Genomic DNA, 26,849 nt, shown 5'->3' with positions numbered 1-26,849 from the left:
AATGTTTTAACTCTGTTAGCACCAAAACCTTGAAACAACCTAGATGTCCTTCAGCAGGTGAAAGGTTTAAGCCAACTGTGGTACGCCCATACAAGGAGCTGCTACTCAGTGGTAAAATGAATTACCAATACATTTACAACTTGAATGTATCACCACAGAATTATAGTAAATGGGGAAAAAAAATCCAAAATACTCATCACTCTCTTACAGGCAGGTGTGGGACTGGGAGCTCTCCTGTCCACTTGTGTAATCCATGTATATAATATTTTGAAAAGATAAAAGTTAAGAAATATTGTACAGATTAGTGATTGCCTGAAGTTAGAAACCTGGGAAGGAAAAATGTGAGTGTGATTATAAAAAGGCAATATGGTATGCCCTTGTAGCAATGGAATGGTCTTGCAACTTGGCCTTGGTGACTAGAATTGTAATAAAATTGTATAGAGCTAAATACACTTGCACATACTCATGAGTAGAAGAAAAATTGGAAATCTAAGTAACATAGGGAGATTACATCAATGTCCATATGCTGGTTGTTACAGTATACTGTAGTTTTAAAATATGTTAACAATGAAGGAAAAATGAGTAAAGGGTGCATAGGATCTCTGTATTATTTCTCATAAGTGCCTGTGAACCTACAATTACCTTCAAATAGTTTAATTAAAAATGAACAGATGAATAGACAGGATCTAGATGGCTGAGTGGAGAGGAACCAGAATAAGCACAGCCTCACATTGCAAACAGATTGTCTAGGACAGAATTCTAGGCTTCACCGGCGAAGTGACAGGAACCACCAAAAGTGGCCAGGGCCTAAAACTGGCTAATTGCTGGGTGAAGTTGGAGGACACAGGAAAACAGTAAGGAAAAAGACCCCAGGGCTCAACTTTGTTACACGAACTATTATGATCTTGATTGCAAGAGAACCCTTGACTCACACAGGTCCAGGACTAACAAAGGGAGTTGCTTGGAGATTTCACTGAGACATTGCACCAGAAGGGAAACCCACTCAGAATTGCCCAGGCGTCTGGGCCTAGAGCACCTTGAGCAGGCGCCATTCTCAGCAACTGATATAAGGGAACTGCGGGTGAACCTGCAACCACTGACAGCTCTAAGGAGGTACATAGGAGCCCAGGTGCCCCTAGGCACCCCTGGGAAGATCCCCAGCACAATGCAGTGGGCTTTAATTGATGCTGAGACTCTAACAGACAGCATTTTCCACAGTTCCTCACACACGTTTCCTGCCTAAGTAGGACTCCAGCTTTTCTGGTCACCAGTACAAGGTGCCATTTTTAGAGTCTGACCTTGGGCTGCAGTGCACACTTAGGCAGGGTTTGCATTGACACAACTGCAGTCCCTACCTGGCTGGGAAAGGACAGTGATATCAAACTTTTCAGCACACATATGGGAAAGTACCCACCACCCTGCAGCCTGCTGCTATGGTACTGAGTCTCGGGTGAACTGCACTCCCCACAGTTTTCTATCAGCATAGCCTGCCTGAGAAGGGCCCCACCCTCTCACAATAGAAGCCCAAGATACTATTTGGAGAGTTCAAAGCCAAGTAGTGCCATTCACTGTAACAAAAACACATGAAAACATAAATCTCACAGGTACTATAAAACAATAACGATAACAAAGAAAAAGGAATTAAATGACAACAGCAGAAGTTCAGCAAAGCACAAAGACAATGGGATAGAGGAAAAGAAGGAAACAAAAAAACTTATATAACTAAGTATCAACTAACTATGCAACCATAATAAAGCCACACATATCAATATTAACTGTGAATGTAAATGGATGAAATACTCCATTTAATAGAAATATATTGATGGAATGGATACAAAACATGATCTGACTATATGTTCTTTTTTAGAACTTTATCACCCTCAGTAGAGTGCTGTGGCATCACAGTTCACAGCAACCTCCAACTCCTAGGCTTAGGCAATTCTCTTGCCTCAACCTCCTGAGTAGCTGGGACTACAGGCGCCTACTACAACGCCCGGCTATTTTTTTGTTGCAGTTTGGCCAGGGCAGGGTTTGAAACTGCCACCCTCGGGATAGGGGTTGATGCCTTACCCAATAAGGCACATGTGCCACCCCCAATTATATGTTCTGCACAAAAACCTCATCTTACCCATAAAGACACATATAGACTGAAAGGAAAAAGTTGGAAAAAAAAATATTTCATGTAAGTGGAAATGAAAAGTGAGCAGGAATAGCTATGCTTATATCACATAAAATATACTTTAAATTAAAAACAGCAAAAACAGCGTAAGCCCAGGAGCTGGAGGTTGCTGTGAGCCGTGTGAAGCCATGGCACTCTACCGAGGGCAGTAAAGTGAGACTCTGTCTCTACAAAAAAAAAAAAAAAAACAGCAAAAACAGAAAAATAAGGCCATTATATAATAATAAGGGGAATAATTCCACAAGAAGATCTTATTATCCCAAATTCATGTGCACCCCATATCAGAGCACCCACATTCACAAAACAAATATTACTAGAACTAAAAAGATGGGCAGTAACACAATAATAGTGAGGGACTTCAACATCCCACTCAATGACACCAAAGAGATTACTGAGACAAAAACCAAAAATAAATAAATGAGAATAAAACTAAAAATCTTCTGCACAACAAAAATTAATAATAATAATAATTAAAGAGTAAATAGACAATCTATAGACTAGGAGAAAATATTCACAAACTATATGTACAACAAAGGACTAATATCCAGAATCCACAAGGAATTCAATTCAACAAGAAAACAAACAGTCCCATAAAAAAGTGTACAAACAACATGAACCAGTTTCAAAGAAGATATACAAATGGCTGGGAAACAGGAAAACATCCACAATATCACTAATCATCAAGGAAATGCCAATTAAAACCATAATGAAATACCATCTTATTTCAATTAGAATGATTAAAAAAGTAAAAAATAAAAAAATAGATGTTGGCATGGTTGCAGAGAAAAGGATACACTTATACACTATTGGTGGAAATGTAAATTAGTCCAAATTCTATAGAGATCGATATGGAGATTTATCAAAGAACTCAAAGTAAATCTATTATTCAATTCAACAAGTCCACTATTGGATATCTACCCAGAGAAAAATAAATCATTTTATCAAAATGATGCCTGCACTTGTGTTTTTATCACAGCACAAAAAACCTAAGTGCCCATCAACTGATGAGTGGATAAAGAAAATGTGGTATAAATAGACCACGGAGTACCACTCAGCAATAAGAAGGAATGAAATAATGTCTTTTGCACCAACTTGATTGAAATTGGAGGCCGTTACCCTAAATAAACTAACTCGGGACAGAAAAATAAATGCCACATGATCTCACTTGTAAGCGGGAGATTATGACTGTACAAGGACACACAGAGTGGTATAATGAACACTGAACACTGACTCACAAAGGAAGAGGGTGGAAGGGGAGAGGAAATAAAAAATTACCTATGGGGTACCATGTATACTATGCGGGCGATGGGTACACCAATAGCCTAGACTTCACCCCTATGAGATAACATGTAACAGAATTCAACTTATACCAACCAAATCTATTAAAATAAAAAAGAAGGAAAGATAAAACATAACAGACAGTTATGTTGATAGCACAGATTATGGTGATGGTTTCATATATATTTATGTTGAAATCCATCAGGTTGTATACATTCAACATGTACATACAAATCTTACCTCAGTAAAGTTGTTTTCAAAATATGCAAACAAGGACTATTCCTGTTAGACCTTTCCAAGCTTAGGACGTGCCAGTTCTCAAAGTTTCTGGTGTCCCACATCTCTTTACTATTTCTAAAGGCCTCTTCTCATGCTTTGAGATACTCTGAGACTATTGCAGGTATATATCAAAAGTATACAACTCAAAAGTATAACTTTCGGTAAGTTCTGTGAAGTGCCAACACCTCACAATAGTTACATGTAATATTTTGACCAAATAACTAGAATAATACAAAGGATTTATATCCCGGGAACAACCAACCAAAAAGTATATATTATGCATCTATAATGTAAACTTTCTTGATCAGCTCTACCATGATGAAATTGGTATAGGCTTACTCTCCTCCTAAGGTCCCAACTTCCCGCTGTGGTCCTGGAATTTGTCTCAAACCCTTACCCGAGTCACACGAGTTTCTTCTCTCTCTCCTTCCTCATTCCCTCTTTTCTCTCCCTTCTTTCTCCCTCCCTCATTTTTCTCCCCCCATCCCTTCCTCCTTCCTTCAATCCTTCCTTGCTTCCTTCCCTTCCTTCCCATCTCTCCTTCCTTTTCCCCCTCCTTCTTTCCTTTCTTCCCCAGGTTGAAAACAGTTGAACACCAAATATAAACAAAAATGAACCAATTATTTCTGTACTTCTATACAGTTCAACTTTTTATAGGATTACATGATGTGATCTTTAGAAGGCAGAACAAAATTGCTATATCTAATATGAGAGAGCATATTGTATTCATAGAACCTCTGTAAGTTGACGACTCAAGGAAATGTACCAAGCAGGTCAACATACAGAGGTATAAGGAACTCAGCCTACTGTGCTAATACGTACACGTGCTGCCCATCTGAGAATTAGGTCAACTTAAGGAGGTGGTCAGCTCTGAAGATTCTACTGTCATTTTCTATATACATATATAATGTACAAATACCAATAATTTTTCACTACTGTTGTTAGATAATTAGAAAAATAGCTAACTTGTTAAGGTCTTTCCACACTTGGAAAAACTTTAGTTTTTAAAAACTTGTAATTATTCTATATTTGACTTATATGGATCTCTGAACTAGTATCTTGAATACATGTGCCCTTATTATGATTCAGGACAATGCAGCTACACAGGATATGGAATTCTTTTCGAGGATGCATTTTAGAAAAATACCAAGAGAAACAGTATGGGAAATTAAAGCCATTCATGACCATGTTTAAATAAAGTCATATTCCTCATTCCATTACCAAGTGATACATAGTGTAGGCCAAATTCTGCCCTACGTTATAGGCATTCTGTTCTTCCTGGGTTTCGCTGGAATTGTTCATATATAACTGAAGCCATCAGTTAGCCCTTTGGGCACAAAAATGAGTGCCCACAAAAAAAGGAAAAATACATCTTACTATACCTGGCTTTTAGGTGAAAATGATATAAATGACAATTCCATTATATAATATAGGTATTAAAAAACACTATCAGCAAATTTTAACCATTGCTATTTTGACAGAATTGCCATACTGGCATTTTAGGACTAGAGATTGTTGAAAAAATACACGAACGGCGGAAAATAATCTTTTTATAGCAACTTTCAATTTCAGTAGTGTACGCAACAAATGTACAATATGATAGTCATACATATTTTCCTTTTCTATATATTGTACATTTTATGAATATTGGCTGAGAATCAGCTATTTTCTAACAGAAATAAGAAATTGCTAAACTCTTTTTCAAATATATATATGTTAATTTATTCATGGCTTGCTGTAGGTCTCATCGAAGGAGTCTCCATAGGAAAGTTCTCACTGAACTTAAATTTTTGCTGTAAAATATTAGACATTCAGACTTGTCAAAGGTAAACACTGTAATGTGATGTGTGTAAAAAGATCATCACAAATCAGCTAAACAATACTTTATATTTTTTGGTGAATACATATGTATTATATATTCAGAAGTCCTCCCTTAACCACAGGGGATATGTTCCAAGACCACCCTGGAAGCTTGAAGCCATAAATAGTACTGAACTCCATATATAGTATGGGTTTTTTTCCCCTATACAGGTATTACCCATGATAAAGTTTTATTTGTAAGTTAGGTAGAGTATGAGAAAAACAACAACTAATATAATAGGGTAATTATAACAACATATGGTTCACAATTTCACAGATTCTTAACATGAAATTCATTTTGCCAGTAGATCTTAGCAACCTTAGTATCTGATCTTTTCTCTCCTTATTAAATGGAGAATTTTCACCTTTTCACTTAAAGGAAGCCCTTCTTCCAAAGCTTCTTTTTGGCACATCAAATTGCCACCATCACTACTCTTATGCTTTGAGGCCATTAATAAGTAAAATAAAGATTACTCGAACAATAAGCACTGCAATACCACAACAGCACATCTGAGCACTAAAACAGCTGCAAAGTAACTAATGCAGGGGAGCGGGGCTAACCTGGGGACGCCAGAGTCACCTTCCGCGCAGGACCAAGGAAGACCTCATCATGCTACACAGAAAAGCATCCAATGTAAACATTATGAGATTCTAAAATTTTCCATTTGTTATTTTCAGACTGCAGTTGACCACAGGAAACCTAGAACCTTAGGAGTGGAAACCTAACAGGTATAAAATTTAGTAACAGTTACTAAACATGATTGGATTAGAAGCAGGTGGAAAAAACAGGAGCTATCTATCCATCGGGAGAAAAATAAAGCTTCACAACTCTGTGCAAACCTCTAAGCTATTTTTTGCAATCTTTTTCACCTACCACGCGATACACGTCTTTCCAAGTAACTCAGATGCCCCTCTCTTACTGACATCTTTCCTAATTTCATCTCTCGTTCCCCTATTACTGGTGTAGAATCCTACCCTGCCTCCTCTCCACCTATAAAAACCCCATCTATCCTTCAAGAATTAACTCACACACCACCTTCTTTATACATCTTCCATAACATAACTCAATTAGAGTTCATAATTTCCTGCCCTGAATTCTGGTTATTTTGTTACACATTTTTTAATCCATCTGGCCAGGAAGGAAGAACCAACTAATGCTTGAGCCTCACTTAGATCAATGAAGAGGTAAAGGGCTATGGGCATCAGACTGTTGTCTGAGTTTCTCAGTAATGCTAATGATTTCCACAGTAGAGAATCATTACCCTGAGCTGACGTCATATGTGCTGTATATCAAAAATCTGATTCTTTTCCAGTGTTCCTATCTGGGCAAATGAAACCATTATCTCTGCAATTATGTAAGCCAGAAGGCTGGGAGTTATCAACAATTCCCTTTCCCACAAATTCCACATGCCTTTCATTAACAAGCCCTTCAATTTTAATCCCTAAACTGCTCTCAAAGTGGACTACTTCTTTGCATATTACTATGGCCATTGTAATCCAAATTATCCTTATATCTCACTTGGGCCACGCAAGTACCCTAACAACCCTTCATTCTCGGCTTCAGGCAAACTGTTCTCCCTCACTGCAACCAAAGTGTATTTAGAAAAAGGTAATTTGTTCATGTCATAAAGTTTCCCTGTCCCCCCCCACCACCACCACCACCTCTGGTCCTTTACATGAAATACTTCGATAAATCCCATTTAAAGAATCTTAACATGTTCGATGATGTTCTTTAAAACGTAGCCTCTTCCAACTACGCTGTCCTCAATTTCATACCATGCCCTACTTTGCCTGCTGCACTCTTACCAAATCGGTCTTTTAATCTCTCACACGCAACTTATTTCCTTTTATGAAATGGCATTTGCTATATGTGTATAGAATATTCTTCTCCACTCTTTTTGCTTAGTTGAATCCTATACATTCTTTTGAATATGTCTTGATACTAAATTGTATACCCCTAAAAAATGCACTGAGGCCCTAACCCCTGGTACCTATGAATGTGACTTTGAGTAGTGTCTTTTTACATGTAATCAAGGTAAGATGAGTAAGGTGAATTAGGGGGACTCTAATCCAATATGACTAGTATCCTCACAAGAAGAAAAGACACAGCATAGACCCAGGAGGGAGAAGTTGGCCATGCAATGCTAGACGCAGGGCCTGGTGTGATGCGTCCCCACGCTAAGGCATACCAAGGATTTCTGGCAAACATGAGATGCCAGAGCAACATGGAAGGATCTTTCCATAGGTTTCAGAGAATGTGTGACACTGCCAACACTTTGATTTCAGACTTTTAACCTCTACGACTAAGAAATAAATTTCTGTTATTTTAGGCCACCCAGTTTGTGATCATTTTTAGGGCAGGCCTAAATTAATAATATATTTATGTAATATAATTTAAGCATCCAGGCATGGTAGCTCATGCCTACAATCCTAGCACTTTGGGAAGCCAAAGTGGGTGAATTGCTTGAGCTCAAGAGTCCCAGATCAGCCTGAGCAAGAGCGAGACCTCTTATATTGCCATGAACTTATGTCACTGATATCTAAAGGATTAGATTCAAAGTCTTCTGAACCAAAACCTCTCCTACAAACCCATATACATATATATGTATGCATGTATGTATATATGTATGTAAGTGTGTATATATATATATATATATACATACACATATATTATATACATAACATTTAAGGAAGCCTTCTTTGACCCCAGTAATTTAATAAAATCATTCTTCATATGATACCATGGCACTTACCAAGTTATCAATTTGCTCTTATTAGTGTGATTATTTGATTGTCTTATTCTTTCACTGGGCTGGAAGGTCCATCACAGCAGGAACTTATGAGCTATGAAGTGCTTTATCAGAGATTATTTTCTTTACATGTTCAAATTTATGGTGTAAGCTAAATAGGACAAGTTTATATTTGGTCACAATTTATAATGGGAAACCTGACATTTTTGAGAAGTTATGTCATTTTCCCAAGATTATACAATGTTTAACTAAAATGTCAAGATTAAAGCCTGGCCTTCTGACTACATATTCTATGTGCAAGTCACATGCAAAAGTGAACAGAGTATAATTAATTTTTATTGGATGGCCTTACCTTTCACCATCATCAAGAAGAAAGTGTTCTTTTGTTTTTACTTTATCATAACAGGGTAGGCTCTATTTGGCATGGGTCTGTTTGGATGGCTTACACAGAATAGTCTTTCTTTAAGCCACTGTAGTCTATCTCATCTGCCATAAGCCATAGAAATTCTGAGAATTGTATATAAAATTACATTATGCTGTACATTTAAACCACTTGTATCAATGAGCGTTATAGTTAGAAAATACATTGACTTTAATTTTTTTATGAATCATGTAAATACGTGAAGCATTACAAATATTCACACTACAAATATGCACAAAATAGGCACAAACATATCAAAACTACATTTACATTACTCACACTATATTTGTTTTCAGTTTTTGTAGGTTTGTAGGGGAGGTTTTGGTTCAGAAAACTTTGAAACTAAGATCTCAGTGTCCTAAGTTCATGGCAATTTATGATTTTTAGTTTATGATTTATAAAAGAAGGTCAAAGAAACTGGAGACTTTTAAATTTAGGTAGGTCATTTAAATTATCTGAGGCTCATTTTTCTCACCTCTGTAGTGGGAATAACATATCAATCAAAAACATAGAACTAATATTAGTATTTGAAAAGTAAGCAGGTAAAGTATTTAAGAAAGTCTATATAAATCCCTACTTGATAACTATTATAATTTAACTGATTATTCTGAAAAAAATCATTAATTTCTATTGATCTTAACTTCTGTTATGAATAACCCAAAACTAGTTAACTAACTTGACGGATACTCAGCTAGCTAAAGAGAAGCCTTTGCAAAATAAACAACATTTAGAACACACACACATCTTACATGGACACAGAATGGGAGTTAAATGCAATGAAAATTAACAAAGAAACAATATGGATTGGGATTTTCTTGGAGTGGGGTGGGAGTTGGTATGGCATTCCTCTGAGAATCTCAGGACATAGAAATTTCTCAGCAGAATGAGGAAACTTCTGCAGAGAGGCATGGATGTTTCATGCTCCCGCAATCAATAAGAATGTGGAACTCCTTTATAAAGTGTGCACACGGGCATACAGTTCAGAGATTGAGAGACTTGGTTTATCTATGCTAACAAATGTTGGTTAAATTACGTTTTCTTTCTCTCCACGACTATCAATAGTTTTCCTTTTTCAGATCGAATACATAAATCAACAGAATGTACTTCACGAATAAACTATGGTTATGAAAGTCCTATCCTTCATCTATTGATTCCTAAAACTTTATTTACCCATGCATTTTTTTCCTTCATTGTATCCTATTACAACTGCTCTTTTTCACACTATTGTAGATAGAATCATCTGGGGCTCTTGAATTGTCAATGCATCAAGCCCTCAAAATAGCATAGAAAATGTGAGCAAGCCCATTGTTAAAGTATTTCTTGGTTCCTCAGTTGTTGAATTTCATCAGCTTCAAATTATAGTAATTGTTTTACTGCAATTCAGCAAAATTACTACAAGGGTGACTATACTGATGATTTCTGATGACAATTTGTTCTTTAAAATGTGTGGAACTGCTTAAAGGCAGACAGCATCTCCTAGAAAACCTTGAGTCTTATTTTCAAATAATACGCAACTAAATGCATATACTGCCAAAGTTGTTTTACCTGCCAATCCTTAAAAAAATCCTAGAGTAAAATTCTTTCATATATTCCAAAACTTTTGAAAAGAATCTCTTATAAATGTAACATATGCTGATTCAACATGAAAACTAAGCTTTAAAAATCTGCTAATATTACCAATGTTCCCTAATTGATAATAAAAAGTATAAATTGATTTTTTTAGTACAAAAATATGACAATGAATTTTAGCCTGGTATAATCGGCAATAGCCAATATATTAAACCCAAAAGTAAAATTTAAATTCTCAGTCCTATCAGATTCAAGTCCCTGAATGAATATTAATTTAAAAACTAATCATTTTCCAACAGGTTGAAGCTTCAAAAGCTAGCTTTAGAGTAAAAGCTATTATATCCATCACTGTAACAATATCGGTCATTTTTTGTTTAGTAAATTAAGTCTCAAATGTTTAGTATGTCTGCCTTTTCTTGGTATCTTTTTTATCCAAAGGTTTAATTATTGGTAACTGTTTCTTTTTTGTCTGATTTTGAAAAATTAGAATTGAGATTTTACTGATGAAAAGTTGATAAGTGAACTTTAGTTCTTTAATTTCATACCACCAGACCTTTGTAAGTTAATTTTTGTCTTCTGACCAATTTCAGGAACAGAGGTATAAGTTGTATTTTTACACACACAGAACCCCACACAATGTAAGCTCATCAATTTGTGGCTGTATTGGAAGATGGAAATATGCGTATGCATTAAGCACAGACTTGCAGTTGGACTTGACTGAAGCAGATTATTAATTATTTGTCCTGCCTTATGCCTGGCATGATAGATGTCCATAATTCCAAAATTAAACAGAGTTTGGATGCATTACTTAATAATGTAATAGTGAATAAGTTACATTTTATATTTAAAACTTTTTCTGCAAATGTCCTTTGCAGTTATACAATGGAAGAGTAAGAAGCTGCATTTTTCTCTATCTTGGCCACAAAATTTACCCAAAAAAAAGCTTTTGTGTAAATACTAGGCAGCATGGGAAAGCAGAAAAAGGCATAAGGCTGACCTTTAATGAATGGAGCTGGCTTTGTCACTTACAACCTAGATAACCCTACACAACTCAACCACTGCCTGTCCTCTGGTAATTATGCCTTACTCCACAGGCCACTTAGTCTTATGTAGAATTCTAAGAGGGACTTGTTTCGTTCTTCTAGTCCAAGCCTCTCAGTACATGAACAGGGAAACTGAGTCAAATGAGTTTCTCAAGCCTACAGTGTAGCATTATCTAAATCAGATTTCTCACCCCCCAATCTACTGTCCTTCCCACTACTTCTTATAACTTTTAAGCAATGAATACACTCCCTATTTAGTATCTATAATAAAGATTCTTATAAACCTCATCATACCTTAACTATATTCAAACTGGCATTCAATTTAAAGGAAACTTGTACAGATTTCCAATCTAGAGTAATTAATTGCTCTCAATTGTCATTCGAATGAATCCAGATTCTCATAATGTTGGGTACCCCTAAGACATTCAATAAGTGGCAGGCAAATAAACAGACCTGAATGGTTTTTCTAATGTTTTATGACTGCTTTGTTCTGTAGTTCTAATATAAAGTATAGTATACTTCAAAACTCATGCAAAAAATAAATAAATAAAAGAGGTGTACAAATTGGAAAGGACAAGTTTTCTCTTGATGGTCAAACAGTTATGAAATAAAGCAGTCTCATTAAATCATAAGTACTTTAACCTTTTCTTGAAAGAAGGGGAAGATTTAAAGATTTATAAAGAAATTTCGCCTAAACTAGGAAATGACTCATATTTGCCATGTATTGAAATGATAATGCTGATTTCAATAGGCACTCTAAGAGCATTTTACTCCCAGGAGAGGGATTCAGTCATGGTTACCTCTTTGCATTTAGATTTTAAACTTTCTTTGTAAAGCTTTTAATGTACCACTGCCTGCCAAAACATGGCATAGTTTCACAGATAAGATAAAATAAAAGCAAGTAAAAAGAACTTTGTTTTTATCATTGTTGAGACAAAAATAAGCAACAAATATCTATTTGGTATTTTCTGCAAATTGTCTTTAGGAGTTTCTATTTCCACATTTTTAACATTAAACTCAATTCTGTTGTATTTGTCAGTGGGTAGAATGGATAACTTCAAAGTAGAGGACAAATAAGTCATGCATCTGTTAACCACTGAGTCAATGGAGAGTAAATGCTGAGAACCTGAAACCATGGTGCCCCATACACAGGGTGCGATTCCAGACGTGACCAATGCTGAGAACCTGAAACCACGGTGTCCCATACACAGGGTGCGATTCCAGACGTGACCTACCCCATTTTATATCCTTTCAATGCTAGTGGCATTTGGAAACAGTTCTGTGCCAAGTGCATTTGCTAAACTCCTAATTAATACCTTAAACCCAAATAACGATTCTCAAGACCCTCTTACAGGTTAAAAAAAAAAAAAAAAAAGGTGAGAAAACAAAGGTAATTTTTATAAAATGAATGAAGGTGCAAATGTCTTCAAGTGTGAACGGGGTTCACGAGGAGCACTGCGTGAACTCTCCTCTGAGAGCTCTTCCTGGGAACGGTGACAGTACACAGCACCTCTAATTTGAAAGGTAAGGGTGGCTTTTGGCCATATTGGGCCTTCCCAGAGCCCTGAAGAAACAAAAGGATGAACTCTGCCTCTGTTCCAGGGACTGTAAATACCAGACATCTCACAGCTATCTCAGCCTTTCACAGCTTCTAAGGTTCCTACAAACTGTAGCTGACAACTAAAATAATAATATAACACCTTTTGAGTGCCTCAGGTGCAAAGCTCATTAGTTCTAAGGTCAGCAGTTTAATGTAACAGCCAAATTTTATTCACATCATGAGATGCTATCTGAGAAAGACAGCTGTAAAAATCAGGCAGGGGGGGCTGAACACACCCATGACTGGTAAAATTAGTACTAGACACAAAAAGAGCCCTTACACATTTTTAAGCAACACAAAACATATAATAATACTTACCAAATTTTTAAAAAATGTCTGAGGACATTATTATTACAAATAGCATTGTTCTTAAGCATCTGTGGAAGTTTTTATAGCAATTTTGAGGAGGGAAATGCTAGTATAATCAGCAGATACAAATCATTAGGTCATTTAAATATTTTTCTTCTTTAGTTGTCATTTACACGCACCTGAAATCTAAGAGATATTGCTGCAGATTTTGTGAGTAGATGCCATTTAAAGGAGAGAAAGGAAGACAGATCCTTGTGTTTAACCAAATGTTAAATATTTTTTATTTTACTCACTTGCACACTAAGATGAATCCATTTCTTCACAAGAATTCTCCCCAGTGTCATTACTTTTATTGGAGGCTGCAAACCATTTACTGTGCGGTAATAAAACATGGTCTCTTTCTCAGATATTGTGAGTTTGAACACAATCTGCCCATCCACTGTCTTTTCTATAACACACCTTAGGAAGAAACCAGAAGAGAGAGAAGGTCAGCACCCAACTAAAAAGACATGCCAAGGCACTTCAGTCACAGAGATGTAAAAATGACTCCCAACTTCACTCAAAATGCGGCACTAGAAATAAGTGCGTGGATAGCATTATATTCAAGGCCGGGTTCATTCCAATGAAAAAGCCCATTTTACTTAAACAAAAAATAAAAGTCCTATTTACAAGGCATTCCCCAGAGCCTCAACACCCTTTCTTTGAGATTCAGGATGGAACTTACAGTGGTTGAATCATTCTGCAAAACTAACATTTAGCCTATTGGCTCATTAGTTCTTCTGCTATTTCTTTTATAGGAAGTGGTACAACACACTACATCCCGCTTGGGTATTGAGTCACCAGTGCAAATCTTTCTCTCTCTTTTTTTAAATGTAAAGAGAATTTAGTATCCATAGAAGCCTCTAAATTGCTAGCCCGAGAGTGAGAATGGCTCTATTTAATTCCCATGATGAAATGCAGCAAGGGCAGCAATAGTCTCCACTCACCCCCCAGCAACTGGCCAGAAGCCAAAGCCAGTGTGTGTCAGAGGCGAGGCTAGCCCAGGGTCTAACCACAGTGCTGAGACGGTGGTAATCATCTTGAACAAACATTCCTCCTTCTACACACACAGTAAAATACTACTTTGATGAAAGAATTTTAAAATGTGTGTAGGTTCTTGTGCCAAGCCAGTTACTATTTTTTAATTACCTCTCTCCTTTTGACAGTAACACACCTTCCAGATCCAGGGTTCTCCTCTTCACCTGGTTACCTCCCACCTGGCTTCAGCCTCTCTGTTATGCCTAACCCCGAAACCCTTCTCCTTGCTCAAAGTTAGGGAAGGGGCCTCCCTTTGGGCTCACTTAACACCCTGTATTGCCTAGGAAATAGCACTGTCCATCTGCCTTCTCCCTCAGATCGTTTTCAGGGGTCCTCAAATTACGGCCCGTGGGCCACATGAGGTGGTGTGATTGTATTTGTTCCTGTTTTGTTTTTCTTTTTTAAAATAAGATATATGCAGTGTGCATAGGAATTTATTTGGGCGGTGCCTGTAGCTCAACGGAGTAGAGTGCCAGCCCCATAGGCCGGAGGTGGCCGTTTCAAACCCAGCCCCAGCCCAAAACTGCAAAAAACAAAAAAAAAAAAACACAGGAATTTGTTCATAGTTTCTTTTTTTAAACTATAGTCCGGCCCTCCAACGGTCTGAGGAACAGTGAACTGGCCCCCTGTTAAAAATGCCAGGAAGGCTTTGTTAACTAGTATGATGAAAATGTGTCAAACAGTCTATGAAACTAGTGTATGGTGCCCCATGATCACATTAATGTACACAGCTATGATTTAATAAAAAAAAAAAAAAAGTTTGAGGACCCCTGAATCATGAGTATTCTGAAGATAAAAGAGCACCTGGTAGACAGCAGACACTCAAAATGTGATCAGCCAAACATATTGCGAAATATGTTTTAAAACTTTCCTTAAAGGACACAGTTTTCAAAAACCAGTTCTTCTCACTTCCATCTATTTTTTCTTTCCACGAGTTGTCGGGTAAGAATAAGATTGCAGAAACTAATAGTACTTCTTTTACTGTCACTATTTTACTACATTGTGTACTAGGTAATGAAATTATGAGAGTATATTTTTAATTTAGGCAAATAATTTTAGTTGACATAAAGGCTGTATATAAATAGAAATAAACATTTTTATAAATTTTGCCACGAATTCTTTTTTTACCCTTTTAGTAGATATTTATAATTTACTGGAATGAAAGAATGTGTTTTTATCCTCTGCCTCAAGATTTTAAACAATCTGAGAATAGTTTGCCTCATTTATTTTTTCTTGAGTTTAAATCTACAAGTGAGAATTCAACCATTACTCAAGAATGTATTTACCAAATGCAGACTTATTTCCCCAAGCTTACTGAAAATGCATTTCTTAATATGTTATTGATTATCTTCCTTGCTATTTTGTTTGCTTGTAAACACACTAGCTTTGGGAGATAATAAATGTGAGAGGAAGGCAGGTAGCAAAATATTTAGGAACTGGATTTATTCTGCTCCTGAATAAATAATTGGATAATCCATGTTTTGTTTGTTTTACTTATCTAGTGCAAACACCCCAAAATTCCTCCAATTCCCATAGGTATTTTAGTTTTGAGAAAGGAAATGACCTTGATACAAGGGACTCTCAAAAACCACAAACCATGTGCCACCACTTCTATAAATACTCCTCTGTCTTATTTATGCAAAACGATGCCAATAAGATTAATTTGGTACAGATATGTCCCTATATGCTTGGGAAAATATTTTATCTTAGCACTATTTGTCAAGAGACAACGTTTTAAGACTCTTTGGATACTAGTTACATAAACTGAGTAACTTGAATTTACTGGAATTTCAAACAATAAAGAAAACAAGGTCTTCTTTTAGGGAAGATGTAGAAATAGGAATAATGGTTTGTGATTCGTTTTCAATCCAAATTTCAAACAAAATGAAAATATGGCAACTTTCACTTGGCAAATTGAAGTTAAACACCCAAGACATTTAAGTCATATTTGCTTTTGAGACTGTAAGACTTTTCTGGTTTACTTCACAAGGCTTTAGGTATCTAGCCAGCACTTTCACACGAAGAAAATGTCACAAGAAGAAGTTCCAAAATCCCTACTGACGACAAAAGATCAGCAACAATGCCTCAAAACCATTCTACTTATTAAAATTTCCAACTTGGCTCTAAATGTTTAGGAGAAACACATTGGATATCAGCCCATGTATGGGAAGTAAATACCGTAACAATTGATCTCATGGAGACAGAGAGTAGAATGACGTTTTCCAGAGGCTGGGATGGACGGTGGGGAGGAGGGGATAGAGTGGGGATGGTCAATGGGTACAAAAACACAGTTTGATAGAATGAATATTATTTGATAGCACAACAAAGTGACAATAGTCAACAGTAAGTTATGGTACACTTTAAAATAACTAAAAGAATAAAATTGGAATCTTTCTAACACAGAGAAATAAAAAAGCTTGAGGTGATGGATACGTTAATTGCCCTGATTTGACTAATACATATCGTATGCCTATATCAAAACATTAAATGTACCTTATAAATACATACAACTATTATGTAGCCATAATAATTAAAATAAAAAAAAATAGAAAAGTAAGTGGTTAAATAAACTGTAGTAACAAGAAATAGTGGTAAGTTAACCCCATTCCAAAATCACTGAGGCTATCTCTAGGATCAAGAGCCTACAAGCTTGTAATCCTATCATGTGCTTACCTCTCTATATATACTTTCTGACTAAATAAAAGTTGAAAATACCACAAGGTAAAGGGCCAACAACTATATCTTTTCGAAGTGTTATTTATATAGTAAACTCATGTTACTGAGAATCTTTTATGAGTCAAGCAAACATGTCTTCTTGGGGAAATAAGAATGAATAAAACACATTCCTAAGCCCTCAGAGAACTCTCTGCCAAATTAAAACTTTTTTTTTTGTGGTTTTTGGCCAGGGCTGGGTTTGAACCCGCCACCTACAGCATATGGGACCGGTGCCCTACTCCTTGAGCCACAGGCGCCACCCCAAATTAAAACTTTTTACCCTAGCATAGACATGTTTTTCCTTAAACCTAGACCAAGCTTTTGAAAATATTTGCTTTAGTAATCCTCATGCCTTAAAACTCACACTGAGTCTGGTTTACTCTCTGAAGGCAAAGACCAAATGTTTAACCTACAGCAAATGCATGATTCAGGTGTAAACAAGTCTGCTTGCAATGCAACTATTTTAATATATCCTTTGTTCATGGCCCACTCCATCCATAGGGCAGAAAAAAAAATGGGAAAATACTGAATTGTCAAGTTGAATGGGGATGACTGACATAGGAGTAGGCCTTCAATTCATCACACAAATTCTCTAAGTTTAGCCTTCATTTCTAGAGTGATATTCAGGTTGCAATAATCCTCACTACTACGAATCTTTCAGGGTCCTAGGAAAGCTGAAACCCACACTTCTACTTACATTACACCTTCTCGCTCAGGTTTCAACCACACAGCTAAAGTAAATGATGCTGCCAGCCTTGGAGGAGGAGGAGGAGGAGAAAAAAAGCAATGCTTGTGATTTCCAAAAATAAAACTTGTAGAATTGCTATAGGAATGAGGACGTAGATCGTTTTTGTCTGCTGTGATGCAGCTACCAAGGCCTGCTGAGAAAAGGGCATGGTAGGTCGGGGTTGAAGATCTGTATGGGCAATCCTGAATGCAAAACCGCTGGCTACAGAACCGGATGCTTTCAGCAGCCGCAGAGCTATGACAAAAAATGCTTCTGTTTGGGAGTCCACACATTGCTTGGGTTGGCACAATGGAAACGTTCTTGAAAGCTCCCACGTTCTCCAGCCTTGGGAAGAGACCCCGTGAGTCAGCCAATGATACAGAAGCAACGTAGGCAAAGATCAAAGTGTGGAAGACCTGAAACAAGATGCCAAAGCCCAATGAAAGAAACAGGCAATTCATGTTTACAGAAAAGCATTCTCCTCCTGATAGAGCATTCCTAAATCAATCATCAGGCCGTGTCAGTTGCCAGCAACACTTTAAAGCAAGGTGCTTTAAGTAACGTTGAGATACTCCATTTTCGAGAAACAGCAGACACGTTTTCACACTGAAGTAATACCAAAGACATTCTTAGCCATGGTGAAGACATGCGTAGCAGCTGGTATCTGGAAATCAAAAACAGAGTGTCAGGGGACAGCTGCTGAAACATTAAAATTGAAGTTCATTTTAAATAGCAGGATGTTGAGCCCTCAACAAGAAACACTATTCAACTTCTCAACGGTCTTTAGAGTTAAAAACTTTTTTTTTGTAAATATCTTGATTTTATTGGGCCCTTTAAAAGTCCTCAGGACAACCGGTTTTATATATATATAATTTACGTATGTGTATGTAATTATCAATAATATAGTTCAACAGACAGTAATTTAGGTGGTTACTTTGCCCCCAGGGAATTAGCACAATCTACTCTGGTTAACAAGGTAGAGAATCATATAGATTTGCTCTACACACGCACCCAGAGCTAACTTGCAGATGCCTGAAATCAAGCTTGCAAAGCACTTTGGGCCTTTCCCCTTATCCCAGCATGTGCAGCAACTTTAACCTCACAGTAAAGCTGATTAGAAACCCAACACCATCTGTCTGTCCTATGCCTTAATATTTAGCAAAACGTTTGTGTTAGTGTTTCCTCAAAGGACTATATTATTTTGTAGGTTCTATGTGGAGCCTTAATACTGTGCATGTAATTGTGTTGATAAGTAAGCTGAGTTACCATTTCTTTATTGCATTTCAACCAGTCCCCTCAGTGTGACAAATGGCTCTTCAACAGGACGGCTGTCCCTCGTTGCCTGGCAACGCTGCTGTAACCCCAGGTTACTCTCAGCAAACCGGCTGCAGCTGCAGGAATGCTGGAAGGAAAACTTGGGTGCCCAGGTAAAACACTCTGCACAGCAAATACTTGGTTACCTGAAACTCAGAGCGCAGTCTGCTAGGTGGCCCGCCTGGAACTGAGCTCCTCAACCTTTCAGCTGGTACCTCAAGCAGTGGGAGGGGCCTGGATGGGACCATGCATGCATAATTTTAAAGTAGCAGTACACCTTATCCAATAATCCTCTCTTAGGCCCCCTCCTTTCTTGCTCTCATGTACCTCCATCCATTTAATTCTCTAATCAAAACAATCTGCCAGTATTTGCCACACAAGGAGTAATTTCCAGTGCTCTTTTCTGGGGGGAGAGATACAAAATGGCATTCTAAACCTTAATATATTGATGGCCTAAAAGCTTGGCCCCTTGATGGAAGTTTCTGTGACCATTTGGTTGTTGCTGTAGCTTTCACCCTAGGAGACTCTCTCCTAAAGACACATTTCTTTAGATTATGGGTGGCATCTGATGTTTCCTCTAATTGTTGGCTTTGGAAAATCAGTGATTTTAATTAAACTACAAAGCAAGGGGATTGCTGACATTTTGGCGGCCTGATTGGAGAGGAATATGTGGGTGTTTAGTGAACATGTTTGCAGTCAATTTTGTGTAGTTTCTATTACAACAGAAACTCTCTTTTCTGCCATCTGGGATATCTCACTGTAGAAGAGAAATTTTCTAAGCCAACTAATATTGCTAACCTTCCATTTGCATCTTAAAAACAAAAAATGTATTTGGGGAACAACTGGTCAATGGTGATTTTGGTCTGTATTAACTATTGTATTTATAGGAATGTTTAGAAATGAAAATGTTTTCTTTTCTTGTGAGTAAAACAGCCAAGTCAAACCAGGATTATCCTCTATTATATGCCATTTAATTTCTCTCCCTTTAATTTCTCTCGATCACAAATTTTTTAAAAACGTTTTCAGTTGGGCAGGGCACAGTGGCTCACATTTGTAATCCTAGCACTTTGGGAGGCCGAGGCAGGTGGATTGCCCTGAGCTCAGGAGTTTGAGACCAGCCTAAGCCAGCCTGAGCCTTGTCTCTATAGAAAAAAAGAAAAAAGAAAAAAAGCCGGGCATTGTAGTCAGTACCTATAGCCCCAGCTACTCAGGAGACTGAGGCAAGAGAATCGCTTAAGCCCAAGAGTTTGAGGTTGCTGTGCTATGATGCCACAGCACTGTACCGAGGGCCACAAAGTGAAACTCTTTCTCAAAAAATAAATAAAATAAAATAAACTTTTCCAATTGCAACTAGATGTTTCCAGAGGACCTTTTCATCTTTTGTCAAAGTATCCTATTCTCTGCTTCTTGATTATTATACTCTTGCAAGAATAATTCTTACTAAAAACAAATTTTAATGTAAAACCAGCTAAAATGTGAGACCAGCTACTTCTGAGAATTTGGCAAAATATGTTTGAAAATAGATACAGAAAGCATGGTTAATTAGACAAGTGGGTTATTCAGACCTACTATAAAACATACAATCAACCTATTTTCAAACAAGGTATTCAATGGCTGGCTTCTTTTTTATATCTTGTAAATCAAAGAACTAATGTTCATTTAACTATAGTCCTTCAGTCTTTTTGCTTATCATTCCTGGGATAAGAATTCTTGTACTCAATAACAACTGTAGTAGAAAGTCATGACTCAAAGTGCACAATCTAAGATTAGCAATTCTGCTCCACATGAGGAAATTCTGCCTGATTATTTGCAAAGGCAAACAATGTATTGGTGTGCCCCTCAACTTTTGCAATTTAGTATTATCAAACCTAAAGATGCATCTGATAATTGAGTTACACAGCAAGAATTCCACAACCCTGATAAATGCCAGTAATTTAGACTGAAAAAAAAAAGTAAAAGTACATGGGGGGAAAGTTTAGTTAAATATAAGTAAGCATATGCTGTTTTTTTCTTATTTTTTCTGTGGATTCACTGATCTCTTTTCTGGTCTGGAACAATCTCATGAGGACTGAATGATCTGCCTTGGCCTCACTCATGAGGTTGGTTTGATATCAGTTGGATCGACAGCCATGGGAGTCTATGCCAGGCTCATTCTCACAATAGCAGAAAGATTCCCAGCAATGTAAGGGGGGAGGCCCTAATGTGCAAGTACCTTCCATGCCTCTGCTTACATCACATTTGCTAATGATCCATTGGTCAGAGCGAGTCACATGACCTAGCACAGATTCAAAAGCTATGAAATAGATTCCCCATGTCAAAGATAAAATAGCAAAGTCACATTGCAAAGAGGTGCACATAACAGGAATGGAAAGAATTTGTGGGCATTTTGTAATCTTCCATGAAATGTTGCTAAAAATTTCTTTTTCTAGCTATAAAGACATCGTGTCACATTGCATTAGAATTTCCTTATTTCAAAAAATGCAAGAAAATGGTATTTTAGTTACTAGTAGGCAGTTATAAGCAAATTCCCCTCATTATTCTAGAAAAGCTTACTATAACATGCTTATAGTAAGCTTAGCTTTTCAAGCTCTTGAGGCTTAGCTTCTGTTAATGGACAAAATCAAGGGATATCCCCTATTCTTGAGTAGTTCAGTTTCTATGGATTTACTGTTAAAATTGACTAATCTCTGACGTAACTGATAAGAAAAAAATAGTGGGGCGGCGCCTGTGGCTCAGTGAGTAGGGCACCAGCCCCATATGCGGAGGGTGGCGGGTTCAAACCCAGCCTTGGCCAAACTGCAACAACAACAACAACAAAAAAAATAGCCCGGCATGTGGCGGGCACCTGTAGTCCCAGCTGCTTGGGAGGCTGAGGCAAGAGAATAGCGTAAGCCCAAGAGTTAAAGGTTGCTGTGAGCCATGTGATGCCACGGCACTCTACCGAGGGCAGTACAGTGAGACTCCGTCTCTACAAAAAAAAAAAGAAAAAAATAGTGGATATATAAGTAATATTAGATAGAAAATAGAAGAATAAAGTACAATGTAGTGTGATTACAAATATAAGAAAATATAGATAATTTGTGGCAATTAACTTGAATTCTTACACAAATTGGACAAATTCCTAAAGCAATTTTCAAACTAAGTTTATTAAAGAAGAGTTGGGAACAACATTAATGTCAATTAACTATAGAATGCATAAATCAATGGTTGGATATTCATACAATGAAATAACACAATGAAAGAAAAAATGAACAATTGTTATAAGCAACAATGTGGAGAAGTCTCCCAAACAGTGGTAAGAGAAATCACACATGTCAAGAACATGCTGTACGATTCCATTTATACGAAGTTTAAATATAGGCAAAGTTAACTTGTCTAACAGAAGTCAGGCAGAGTATCAGATGGGAGTGGGTTCAAGAAGGCCTGCAGCATGGCTGGCAGTACTATTCTGTATCTTGCTGTGAGTGGTATTTGCACAAGTGGACATTTGAAAAAAATGTTCATCGAGCTATTCATTTAAGATTTGTGCACTTTATGCAAATTATACCCCAACAGAAAAAGAAAATTCTTAATTAAAAAAATTATAAACATGAATAATTCTATTCATTAAATAAATAATTTATAGCTAAATTTCCTCCCACAAAGAGAACAATGGGTCCAGATAGTAGTATAAATCAATTATATGCTACACATTCTGGTAAAATAGAATTCCAGTTTTATAAACATTCTTACAAATGGACTAAGAAAGACTGTTTCCCAACTTGTTTTATGAGTTTAGTCTAACCTTAATATTAAAAACAAGACAGGAGGATATGAAGAAGAAAAATTACAGGCCAATCATGCTCATGTATATAAATGCAAAAAATAAATTCTCAGTGAAACATAAGCAAACAGAACCCAGATATATATAAAAGACAAAGTTTCCCGACCACATTTAGTTTATTCCAGATTGGTTTGAATTAGGAAATACATTAATGTAATTCAGATAAAAATATATTAAAGGAAAATTTTATATAATTTATTTAGGACCTAAAATCCTAACTAAAAAATTTATTTGAGGGGCCATGCCTGTGGCTCAAAGGAGTAGGGCGCCGGCACCACATGCTGGAGGTAGTGGGTTCAAACCCAGCCCTGGCCAAAAACTGCAAAAAAAAAAAAAAAAAAATTTATTTGAGACCAAATAAATTTTATTTATTTAGTACTGAAATACTTAATAAGCTAAACATGAAGGGAACTCCCGTAACTTGACTAGATCATTTGCAAAAACTCTTAAATAATAACAACCTTCATAATAACTGACACTTTTGTTAAAATCCAAAGTAAAACAAGAACACCCACTATCACTACTTTCATTTAATACATTGGTAACCAGTGAATTAAGTCAAGACAAATAAGTACTAAAGGAGAAGTACTAGATGTGATTATCGAATGTGATATGCCTGTCCAGATAGCACAACCTAGAGGCACATATTCAGCCTAGGTGTCTAGAACGAAAATGCACCTATGACTAATGCTGTTCATCGGGGGTTTATTGGATTTTTCTTTTCAGGTACATCCTACGTGACCCACTTTCAAATAAGAGGTGGCCATATGACTTGCTTTAGCATGTGAAATGTGAGAAGGGACATGTGTCACTACCAGTGTGAAGCTGCCAGTACCAGTGTGCATTTACTGTGTTCTCTCTTATTAATTAAAATGGGGTGGTGTGAAAGTCAAGGGCATGGTTGGCAAATGTAAAATCCCAGAAATGAATACCCTGAAGGAAAGAAAGTGGGGTGGGGGGGAAGGAGGTGGGGCTGAATTACTGAGCTGTTACAGAAAACAGTATACACACATATCTGTATGTGCACATGTATGTGTGTATGTCTAGGTGCGTATACATGTGTGGCTGCTGGAATCAGCAGATTGCTACTGAAACAGAGGCGGAAGGGGAAACGACACCTTCCAGAATCAGAGACGCTAAGTTAAGGCTGCCCATTCAGACTCACGTGCTTTAAACATGTGTCGAGGCATATTTAATGAGGTGAGAAAAAAATAGTTTCTTCCCTCCCCATACATTTTCTTACTCTTTTAAAATTACAGAAGTAATATATGATCACTGCAAAAAAAAAAAAGTTTTTTCAGCAACATGGAGAGACAAAATGGGGTTCCCCCCCCCCGCTATCATCTATGCATTATGCCTCTCCTGTTTGAATTTTGATCTTTCCTATCTTGTTCTATAAAAATGAAATAAGTGTATGGTCTATAAAACAGATTCAATATTCCGAAAAGTTTTCGCACAATGCTTCTCTTCTGTTTTCATGTGTAATTTTCTGAACCAATACAATTCCTTGCAATGCTTAAATTCCAGATAGCAAATTAAATCACTTTTTTCTTGATAAACAGCAATCATTCACGCATGACGCTGCCTCTGAACTCTTGTTAATGCTGCTAATAATGCAAGGTACCTAAGAAGGAATCTAAGAAATGGGATGTGAGTAAAAGTGACATGTGGCACTCACAGATGACAGTTTGCCATCAGTACTAGAGTGGACCTCTCCCGGGATAGGTTGATAATACCAAAATGTATTGACCAGTTTGTTTTAATCCCTTGGACAGTGCAAATTATCTAATTTGCACTTATAAAAAGACATTTTTCCTTTCTTTTCTTTCTTTCTTTTTTTTTTTTTTTTTTAATTGAGACAGAGTCTCACTTTGTTGCCCTGGGTAGAGGGCCATGGCGTCTCAGCTCACAGCAACCTCAAATTCCTGGGCTCAAGCAATTCTCTTGCCTCAGCCTCTAGAGTAGCTGGAACTACAGGAGCCCACCACAACAACTGGCTATTTTCTTGTTTGTTTTAGCAAGCCCAGGCTTGGTTCGAACCCACCAGCCCTGGCATGTGGCCAGTGCCCTAACCACTGAGCTCTGGGTACTGCCTAAAAGCCATTTTTTCTATCAGCCATCAGGGCTAACCCTGCAGCATGGAAGCATATACTCACAGTGCCTAAAAGGAAGCTATTGTATTGTTTTCAGTTACATCTAAGGAAGGAGTAGCTATTTGACCCACAAGAGACTAGAATCTCTTCTGTAATGTTGGACCCAGGTGGTAGATGAATATTAAAAAAAAAAAAAAGAACTAGCCAGATGTGATATTGCACACCTATATTCCCAATTACTTGGGAGGCTGAGACAGGAAGGTTGTTGGAGTCCAGGAGTTCAAATCCAGCCTGGGCAAGTCCTCATCTCTAAAAAGTGTTAAAAATTAATAAAGAAAAACTAGCCACAATCTTCTCAGATGGGGTCTTGTGTACAAAATAATTTCATTCAAGCAGGCAAAACTCTCGGAGAGAGAGGAAGCTCCTAAACCAGGGCACATAGGAAAAAGACAAATGCATTATGGGCATGGATTATGGGACTGTGGGCATGGCTGGAAAAGAAACAGCAGAAAGTCTGTAAGGTCAGTTAGTCAGAGAAAGCCACCAGAAACATTGTCAGGGGAGGTTATCTGTGAAGCTATCTGGCAAGCATCCCATCTAGCAGGGCAATGCCATCACAGGAGTGCATATCAGTCTCAGACTAACGCTGCATCTTAATTTTAGAAAAGCTCCCAATATACCATATAAGGGAAGTTTCCTTCCTTGAGCAGTTACAGGTTCATCTAGCCCCAATGAAGGTGACATGTAGGAATTGTTTGCTCCCCGAGGCCAGGTCTAGAATCCTGGAAATGGAGTGTTTGCATACTGGAGAATTTTGTAAATTTCAGAACTTCTCACAGCCAAGAATGAAACAAGACCTAAAGGGATAAGCCACATGACACAGCAGTAACTGATGGGGCAGCCAGAGCTGTGCCCCTGGGAGCATGGTCCTTGAGGCTCCATGGGCCATAGTGAAGGGGTGTCACACCTCTGGAGAGGCACCGGGAAGACCAGCAGAACGCCAGGTCTTACTCTTGCTGCACAGTTGCCCCATTTTCCATAAGGTCCAGCCAGAGAAGCTGCTCAGGGCATGTAGGATATTTCAGGGAGATTAAAAAAAAGAGAGAGAGAGAGAGAAATTTCAATAAGTGGGCATGTACTATGCCTTCCATCATCTATATGAGAAGTAAGACCATTTAGTTGTTAAGAGTGCAAGCCTGGATTAGAATCTTGGCTCCACCAACTATTATCTGTGTGTTTTTACTTTAGTTAACCTCTTTTCTCTCAGCTTCTTCATCTGTAAAATGAGAACAATATAACCACTTTCTGGTGCTGCGAAAGGATTAAATGCAGAGAACACAGAGCCGTAACCAGGTTTTCACCTTTGGCTTTAATTATACATTTTTCCCAATTTATTGCTACTGAAGTTTTCTGTAGCTGTACAGGAGAAAGGACTACCTGAATTTCTCTGTCATCATAGTTTACCAAACAAATTTACTGACGACGTCATTCCCTGTTTAACCACCCTGCACGTGCGACAGAGCTGGAGTCAGCATCTCTCCCAATATGCACATGAAGAAAATGAGAATGGAGAGGTCAGTGGCTTACTCAAATTTGCTTGATTGGCAAGTGGCAATGTCCGGGAAAAAAAGTCCAGATTATCTAGATTAAGGCCAGTACTTGACAAGTACCAGCCCAGTACTCCACACTAACGCTGAACTAAACAGAGTTTTCATGCAAGCGATGGGTGTTGAATTGTGCCTTGAAAGTTGAGAATTTTTACAGATAAAAGAAAGAACAATGAGTATTTCAAACAAGAGGAATTGGCTTTGG

General features: G+C 37.4%; 1 protein-coding gene across 1 annotated transcript in view; it reads right to left on the bottom strand.

Annotated features, from left to right (window-relative positions):
• The window catches only part of USH2A (usherin), an 868,259-nt gene extending 848,940 nt beyond the window's left edge, over window positions 1–19,319 (bottom strand). Inside the window, exons 1-3 of the mRNA XM_053607912.1 lie at window positions 19,268–19,319; window positions 17,778–18,471; window positions 13,582–13,747 (exon numbers count right to left, since the gene is read on the bottom strand). Of these exons, the coding sequence (XP_053463887.1) occupies window positions 13,582–13,747; window positions 17,778–18,268 (657 nt within the window). The 5' untranslated portion in view covers window positions 18,269–18,471; window positions 19,268–19,319. The remainder of the gene's footprint in view (window positions 1–13,581; window positions 13,748–17,777; window positions 18,472–19,267) is intronic.
• Between the last annotated feature and the right edge of the window lie 7,530 nt (window positions 19,320–26,849).

This window comes from Nycticebus coucang, chromosome 10 (genome assembly GCF_027406575.1).
Source record: "Nycticebus coucang isolate mNycCou1 chromosome 10, mNycCou1.pri, whole genome shotgun sequence".
NCBI classification, from domain to species: Eukaryota; Metazoa; Chordata; class Mammalia; order Primates; family Lorisidae; genus Nycticebus; species Nycticebus coucang.
Note: the sequence above shows the minus strand (reverse complement) of the source record. Positions and strands in the feature narration are given on the sequence as shown.